Here is a 9069-nt window from a genome sequence, read left to right as displayed (position 1 = left end):
AAGGCCTTTTATTCATATACAAGAAGCAAGAGGGTAACTAGAGAAAGGGTTGGTCCACTAAAGGATAAGGAAGGAAAGTTGTGTATCAAACCTGAGAAAATAGGTGAGATTCTCAATGATTACTCTGCATCAGTGTTCACTGAGGAACAGGACATGATGAATGTTGAGATGAGAGGTAAAAGTTTGATCACGTAGACATAGGGAGGGAAGATGTGTTAGGTTGGCTAAAGGATATTAAGGTGGACAAATCCCCGGAATTGGATGGGACCTACCCCATGTTGCTGAGGGATGGAGGCGAGAGAGGACCATGACAGAAATCTTTGTAGCATCCTTAAACACAGATGAAGTGCCAGAGTGCTGGAGAGTTGCTCATGTTGTCCCCCTCTACAGGAAGGATAGTTGGGATATTCCAGGTAACTACAGACTAATGAGCCTGACGTCAGTGGTGGAAAAGTTGCTGGAGAAGGTACTGATGTATAGAATCTCTTTGTGTTTGGAAAAGAATTGGCTTATCAGTGATGGGCAACATGGTTTTGTGCAGGAGAGATCGTGCCTTACCAACTTAATAGAGTTCTTTGAGGAAGTGACCAAGTTGATAGATGAAGGAAGGACTGTCGATGTCATATACATAGAGTTCAGTTACACATTTGATAAGGTTCCCCATTGTCAACTAATGAAGAAAGTGAAGTCACATGGTATGCAGGGTGTTCTAACTAGGTGGATAAAGAACTGGTTGAGTAGCAGGAGACAGAGAGTAGTAGTTGAAGGGAGTTTCTCGAACTGGAGAAAAGTGACCAGTGGTGTTCCACAAGGATCAGTACTGGGGCCACTGTTGTTTGTAATATACATAAATGATCTGGCATAGGGCATTGGTGGTCTGATCAGTAAGTTTGCAGATGCCACGAAGAGCAGCAGAAAGCAGAGGGGACTGTCAAAGAATACAGGAGAATATAGATAGACTGGAGAGTTGGGTGGAGAAGTGGCAGATGGAGTTCACTCCAGGCAATTGTGAGATGATGCATTTAGGCAAGTCTAATTCTAGAGTGAACTATACTGTAAACGGAAGAGCCTTGGGAAAAGTTGATGAGCAGAGAGATCTGGGAGTTCAGGTCCATTGTACCCTGAAGGTGGCTGCACAGGTGGATAGAGTGGTCAAGAAGGCATGTGGTATGCTTGCCTTCATCGGACAGGGTATTGAGTAGAAGAGCTGTCAGGTCATGTTAAAGTTATACAAAACTTTGGTTCAGCCACATGTAGAATACTTTGTACAGTTCTGGTTGCCACATTACTAAAAGGGTGTGGACGCTTTGGAGAGGGTGCAGAGAAGGTTTACGAGGATATGGAAGGTGCTAGCTATGAAGAGAGGTTGAGTATGTTAGGATTGTTTTCATTAGAAAAAAGGAGATTGAGGTGGGGGGACCTGATTGAGGTCTACAAAATCATGAAGGTATAGACAGGGTGGATAAAGATGAGCTTTTTCCCAGGGTGAAGAAGTCAATAACGAGAGGTCACACGTTCAAGGTGAGAGGAGAAAAGTTTAAGGGGTATACACGTGGACAGTACTTTACACAGAGGGTGGTAGGTGCCTGGAACGCATTGCCAACAGAGGCAGACATAGTAGATTTATTTACCGTGCATCTGGACAGATGCATGAATAGGTAGGGAGCAGAGGGATACGGATCCTTCGGAATTGACCGACAGGTTTAGACAGTGGATTTGGATCGGCACAGGCTTGGAGAGCCATAGGGCTGTTCCTGGGCTGTAAATTTTCTTTGTTCTTCTTTGTTCTTTGTTAAAATAAACCTGTTGGGCTATATCCTGGTGTTGTTTATTTCTGATTTTGATCATTTCACCTCAGATAATGCTGAGGCTTTGGCGTTAGTTTTGGATTACTGGAGCAAAGAACTTTCTTTAGTCAGGTCAGCCTCCATTTTACATTCAGCTTATGACTTGGTATAAAAATTGGACGTAAATTTCCAGAAAAATGAACATCAACCTGAAATTAAACTCTTATGATCTGAAAGAATGTAACTAGCAATTTATTATGAATATCGAAAGAATCAGGAAGTATACTTATGGTTCTTTAATCTCCTGCCTGTTGTTCCAGTATCTAATAGAATGCTCATTCTTCACAAACACTCCTTGCAAACCCTGCATGATGCAAGTGACAGGATAGTGGTATAGCTACAAGTCTTATGGGTGTATTTTATTCAGTTCACCTGACTGGAGGTCTTTTGCAGTTTTAAATGTTCTTCAGTTTTTCATGACAAGTTGCAAAAATATTTAGTTTCTCTTTAATTTTTTGTCTTGAAATAGTTTTTACTGCAAATTAACTTAGCATTATATATACTTTGTATGTAATATATCAAAATAAATTCTTGCATTATACAGGAAAATAGCAGTCATAGTATTTTAATAATCAAGTTTGTTTACATACTAATAATTTGTTATTTACAGCGGAGTTAAAAAAGCAAAAAGACTTTTATCAGAAACTTGGCCTTGAAATGCCTGGCGAGGTCAAAGGTGAGACGTGCACAGCTAAACAACAATTCGACCCTCTCCATGATGGTTAGTCACTTTTCTGTTGCGCCATTTCTGCCAAATGACATTTTCTTACTCAGCACTGGGAAAGTTTTGCTTACTTGGTGCTACTGTTTTTCAGCTTAATTTTGTCTGTGCTCTCTCTTGTAACTTAAACTCTTATTTATGGAATAATCTTTGATTGAGGAATTAAGGAAAGGGACTTGCATAAAGACCATCTGCCATTGAGGCAGGCTGGGAAGCTAGAGTTGCTCTGAGCAATCACTAACCTCTCAAAGCACTTCATATTTATGAAGGTCAGAGCCATTGGGTCGTAGTCATTGAGACACGTTGCATGTGTATTCTTTGGTACCAGGATGATGGTGGTCTTCTTGAAGCAGATTGTAGCAAGGAGAGATTAAAGCTGTCCTCACTTACTCCCGCCAGTTGATCCACACTGGGTCTGAGTGCACGGGAGCTGCACCTGGGCCAGTCACTTTCCTTCACTTTCATGTTGGCCAACCTGATGTCTGCAGTGGTGACTGAGGTTCATCCAAGGCTTGGGGGCAGATGACACCATTGCACTGACCTTCTGTTCGAACCAAGTGTAAAATACATTGATGGCATCAGAGAAGAATGTGTTTTTGTTTGCTATTTTGTTCTGTTTCATTTTGTAACCTGTTATGTTGTGTCGACCTTGCCACAGACAGTGGGTGTCCATGTGGTTAGTTTAGGTCTCTTATTTAGTCTAATTTAGTCTCTAACTTATAGGCAAGATTGGAATTAAATGTAGACCTTTGATGCAAGAGCGGTTACTCTATCAACTCTGAAGGCTGTTAGTCTTCGTAATGGCATTTGAGAACTTTAAAGTATAAAGGCAAAGCTACAAATAAGACACACCCTAAAAACGCTTGTGGTGTTATACACTAAAGTACTTAGCTTTAGCACAAAAGCGAAGGCTGACCCTCCAGTACATTATTGAGAGAATGCAATACTGGTGGAGATACTGTCTATTGACTGTGATATTAATGCATCACAACATTTTGAATGAGAACAAGGGAATTATCCATGATGCCCTGGCCAATATATTTTTATTGAATCAAAGTCATAGGTTATTTGATCGTTATCACACTGGTGATTTTGGGACCTTGTGTATATATTGGCTGCCACATTTCTAATATTGCAACAAACCCTGCATTGACTGTAATGTAGTTTGGTATATTCTGAGGCCATAATTTTTTTTCTATGAAAATACAAGTCTGTCTTTCTGGTATTGCTCACTGATGATTGATCCTCTTACTGTTATAGAAGCAAAAGGGTAGACTCTGAGGACATTCTGTGCCATTTCAGTCAGGCTAGCAGTTCCTGCACCTATAATTGTCAGGTGGAATTGCAGTTTCATTTTATTTTGTTTAAATAATGTTTTAAAAATATGCTCACTTTCTTTGAGTTCAGTTGCATGTGTACAGTACTACTCCATGTAACTTGGAGTTGTGGGTAGATGTTCCTTTGTTGAAAATCATCTCACGTTCAGATATGCAGTAAGAGGTGGTCAAGATGGACTGCAGCAACAGTTCAAGACTACTTTGACAGAACCTCCCAAACATGTAACCTCTATCACCAACAAGGGCAGTAGGCACATGGGAACATCTCAACCTGCTACTTTCCCTCAAGTTGCACACAGATCTGACTTGCAGATAGATAAATCAATGCTTCATCACTAGGTTAAATTTCTAGTTTCCCCTCCCTTGGAGCACTGAAGATGTGTACTTATCACAATGATTACAACAAATTAAGATGCCCCCCATCCATTTCTCAAGAACAGTTACGGATAAGCTAGATTTTGGTCTTGACTGCATCTTCTGAATGAATAGAAAAGCACAATCAGATCAGCTGTCTCTACAGAAAGGAAAATGATGGTTTAGAGCATTATAGAACCAAATTAAGAAAATCTGGCATTTGGGAATGCTAGTTTGAGCAGTTGGATGTGTTTTACCTTCAAATTGATTAGTCCAGTCAAAGAAATTGCAGCTTGGCAAAAAGCTATGTTGTTGAGTTTTGTTTATATCGAACAGTTGCTGTAGACCTGTGTAGATTAAGACTCTTCTGCATTCCCATGTGGATAATTTGCTAAATTAATCCTGTTGATTTGCTTTACTTTCATCAGGCGAAACAAAGCCAGAAGATGAGTCAAATAAACAGAAAACTGAGGATAAGCCAGAGGAAGAACATGATTATCACAGGAATGATGAACAGGTAGCTGTTCAATAATCTTTTCCCCATCATATGTAATTTGTATGTAAACATGGCAATATAAACATGCCAAGGGTGTGGTGCTGGAAAAGCACAGCAGGTCAGGCAGCATCCGAGAAGCAGGAGAATCGGTGTTTCGGGCATAAGCCCTTCATCAGGATTCCTGCTGTGCTTTTCCAGCACCACACTCTCGACTCTGATCTCCAGCATCTGCAGACCTCACTTTCTCCAATATCAACAGGCCATTGTGTTACAGTGCTGTGTTCAATTCAAAGAAGTTCATTTTACTTGTTGGAGAAAGTGAGGACTGCAGATGCTAGAGATCAGAGCTGAATATGTGTTGCTGGAAAAGGGCAGCAGGTCAGGCAGCAGGAACAGGAGAATCGACGTTTCGGGCACATTCCTGAAGAAGGGCTTATGCCCGAAACGTCGATTCTCTTGCTCCTTGGATGCTGCCTGACCTGCTGCGCTTTTCCAGCAACACATTTTCAGCTCATTTTACTTGTCGCCTTGCCATACATTTGTGAAATTTCCTGTTTCCCCTTGTGCCCTCTCCGAGCTTATCTTGTTCACAAGACCCATTTCTTACTTTTATTTTTACCCTATTCCCACCAAACTAATCAACTCCCCTTCCTGATGCCATGCTGACTGATATTTGTGAAGTTGCACCCACCTGATTTAATTCTCATCTATCCAGTTGAAGCTGGACAATCTCCTGCTGAGCATCTTTCCCATGCATATGTCAGCAACTCTGGAGTCCTCCAAGAATCTGATCCCGTCCCTGTCCATTTATTGTGTCAACATTTCGGGCCGGAGCTCTTCATCAGGAATGATGCTTCATTCCCGATGGAGGGCTGTGGCCCGAAATGTCAATTCTCCTGTTACTTGGATGCTTCTTGACCTGCTGTGCTTTTCCAGCAACACACTCTCAACTCTGATCTCCAGCATCTGCAGACCTCACTGTCTCCTATCCATTTATTATTTACATGTGAGACATGCACTGAGCAAGCCTAGTTCCTTACGAATGGATCCACCATACCCAATGCCTGTGCAAACTGGGGTCAAACAAGGTGGTGACTTTGTATCAATGTTCTCCCCCATATTGCGCATCATAACACATCACATCACCCAGTTTCCATGAAACCTGCTGAAGTGGAGCTTTTCAACACGGTGAGTGAGAAACTAATAACTTGTCTGCAGTCCAAGACCTGGATCGCCCCAATTTTAGTCAATGTGCTGCAGTAAGCTGATGATGCTGGTGTATAGACACACTGAGGCCAAGCCTCAAATATTCATTCACACATTCCCAAGAGGCATCTGAGAATTTGGATTGAATGTAGGCTGAATGTAGTTGATGTAGTTTATACGGATTTCACCAAAACCTTTGATAAGGTTCCACATGGGAAACTGATAAATAAAATAAAATAATATGGGATCCAAGTTAATTTGGAAAATTAGGTCCAAAATTGGCATAGAGCCAGGAGACAAAGGGTGGTGGTAGAAGGCTGTTTGTGTGACCAGACACCACAGGAATCAGTGCTGAACCCTTCATTGTTTGTGATATGTATAAATGATATAGATGAGAATGTGGCAGGGGATGATACCTAAATGCGGATGACACAGACATTTGGCTGGGTGTTTGACAGGAAGAAGGTCTTGGAGGATATATAACAGACTGATCAATCTTCCATTGATCAGTGGCAAATGGAATTTAACCCTGATAAGTATGAGGTAATACACTTTGGAAGAACTGATAAGAAAAGGGAATACTAGCAAGACACCAGAAAGCTCAGAAGACAAGAGGGATCTTTAGGGTGTTTGTCCATAGATCACTGAAGTAGCAGGGCAGGTTAATACAGTAGTGAAGTATACAAAATACCTGTCTTTCTCAATCGAGGCAGACATTATGAGAGCAGAGAGGTTATGTTGGAGCTGTACAAAACTTTGTTTAGACCTCAGCTGGAATATTGTGCACAGATTATAAGAAGGATATGATTGCACTGAAGAGGCTGCAGAAACTATTCACCAGAATGTTGCCTGGGGTGGAATAGTTTCAGAAGGAAGGCTGGATAAGCTCAGATTGTTTGCTTTGGAACAGTGAAGGTTGAAGGGTGACTTGATAAAGGTGTATAATTTGATGAGCATGGATCGGCTGGATAGAAAACAGCTGTTCCCCCTGAGTTGAAGAGTCAATAACAAGGGGGCATAATTTTACAGTGAAAAGCAAGAGATTTTAAGGGGATTTGCAGAAAAAGATTTTCACCCAAAGTGTGCTAGGGGTCTGGAATGCACTGCCCAGAGGTAGTTGAAGCAGGTAACCTCACAACTTCGTAAAATGTATTTTGATGAGCATTTGACACTCAGCTATGGGCCGTGTGCTGGAAAGTGGGACTAGTGTAGCTTTGGTGGTATAGACTTGATGGGTTGAAGGACCTCCTCTGTACTGTATGATTTTAGAAAGAAAACAAAGATTCTCTCCACCTGCCCAAAATGTCCCCTGATTGTCGAGATCCACAGTGAACCGTTAGACAATGTGGATCAATTCTCATCCCTTTGGATTCTCCTCTCAATGGTAGCATATATCAACGATGAAATCTAACATTACCTCCAGAGTGCCAGTGCAGCTTTTGGCCATCTGAGGAATAAAGTGTTTGATGACAGATGCCTCAAACCAGCAAGCAGTTACTAGAACAGAGAACGTGCTTTAGGGAGTTTCACAAAGCCTCTATGAGAAACATCCCTGTAGGTTTGTGGGAGTCTGTTGCTCAATACCACCCAAACAGGAGAAGAGCCTGCACAGGTGCCAATCATCAATAACACTTGCGACAACCAGATGGAGGCAAAGAGCACAAGGAGCGTGCACAAAGCTGAGCATCCCACTGTCCTGCCTACCCACTGCACCTACCCACATATAGCAAAGTGTGTGGATCCAGCAGTGGACTGTAGAGTCACCTCAGAACCCACAACTCTGAAGTGGAAGAAAGTCATCCTCAATTCTTTGAAGGATTGCTTGAGAAGGCTAAAAAAGAATAATTGTTTGCATGGTATGCCTCTGACATGATCTGAAAACGTGATATCCGATATCACGTACACTAAATACCCAGGACTTCATCATGACATCTGTCACCCATTCCATTGCCTGTGTTGTCACATGGTTTATCCTACATCCAGTCATGAATGAGGTGAAATATCCTCCAATTAAATGTTAGGAAAACTAAAGCTACTTTCTTTGGTGCTTCTCCACTTCACTTTGACAAGCTCTGGTTCCCTAACCACTGATACAGTTTCTATTTTGGTCACTGCTTGAGACGAATGTAAACTGTTTATACTCTGTTTGACCTCGAATTCAATTTCCAACAGCATACCTCTAAGGCCAATGAAATTCCAGTTCTATACAACTGACTGTGCCCCCAGCTGCCTAAGTTGATGTGCAGCTGAGACTTAGGATCTTGACTATTCCAAAGCACTAATGACCAGCTTCCTATCCCTCACACAATCCCACACACTTGAAATGAGCACATTGCCTCATGAGAAAGGCTCGATAGGCTAGGCCTGTATCCTTGTGAGTTTAGATGGAAATGTGTTGCTGGAGAAGCGCAGCAGGTCAGGCAGCATCTAGGGAACAGGAGAATCGACATTTCGGGCATTAGCCCTTCTTCAGGAATGAGGAAAGTTTGTCCAGCAGGCTAAGATAAAAGATAGGATAGGTTTGTAGTAGAAACCGACCGACTCCCACAGCTACCTGGACTACACCTCCTCCCATCCGGCCCCCTGCAAAAACGCCATCCCATTCTCCCAATTCCTTCGACTCCGCCGCATCTGCTCCCAGGAGGACCAGTTCCAAAAACGCACATCCCAGATGGCCTCCTTCTTCAAGGACCGCAATTTCCCCCCCCGACGTGGTCGACGATGCCCTCCACCACATCTCTTCCACTTCCCGATCCTCCGCCCTTGAACCCCGCCCCTCCAACCGCCACCAGGACAGAACCCCACTGGTCCTCACCTACCACCCCACCAATCTCCATGTACAGCGCATCATCCGCCGCCATTTCCGCCACCTCCAAACGGACCCCACCACCAAGGATATATTTCCCTCCCCTCCCCTATCAGCATTCCGTAAAGACCACTCCCTCCGTGACTCCCCCGTCAGATCCACACCCCCCACCAACCCAACCTCCACTCCCCGCACCTTCCCCTGCAACCGCAGGAGGTGCAAGACTTGCGCCCACAAGGATATGCAGGTTTTTGGACTCCTCCATCACCAGACCACAACAACACGACGGTTGGAGGAAGAGC

General features: G+C 43.0%; 1 protein-coding gene across 1 annotated transcript in view; it reads left to right on the top strand.

Annotated features, from left to right (window-relative positions):
• Positions 1-9069, top strand: part of LOC122539561 (polycomb group RING finger protein 3) — a 167138-nt gene that overhangs the window by 115154 nt on the left and 42915 nt on the right. The window contains exons 6-7 of the mRNA XM_043674543.1: positions 2458-2568; positions 4688-4776. Coding sequence (XP_043530478.1) covers positions 2458-2568; positions 4688-4776 — 200 coding nt within the window. The remainder of the gene's footprint in view (positions 1-2457; positions 2569-4687; positions 4777-9069) is intronic.

This window comes from Chiloscyllium plagiosum, chromosome 32 (assembly GCF_004010195.1).
Source record: "Chiloscyllium plagiosum isolate BGI_BamShark_2017 chromosome 32, ASM401019v2, whole genome shotgun sequence".
Lineage (NCBI taxonomy): Eukaryota > Metazoa > Chordata > Chondrichthyes > Orectolobiformes > Hemiscylliidae > Chiloscyllium > Chiloscyllium plagiosum.
This window is presented reverse-complemented; position numbering and strand designations above follow the sequence as displayed.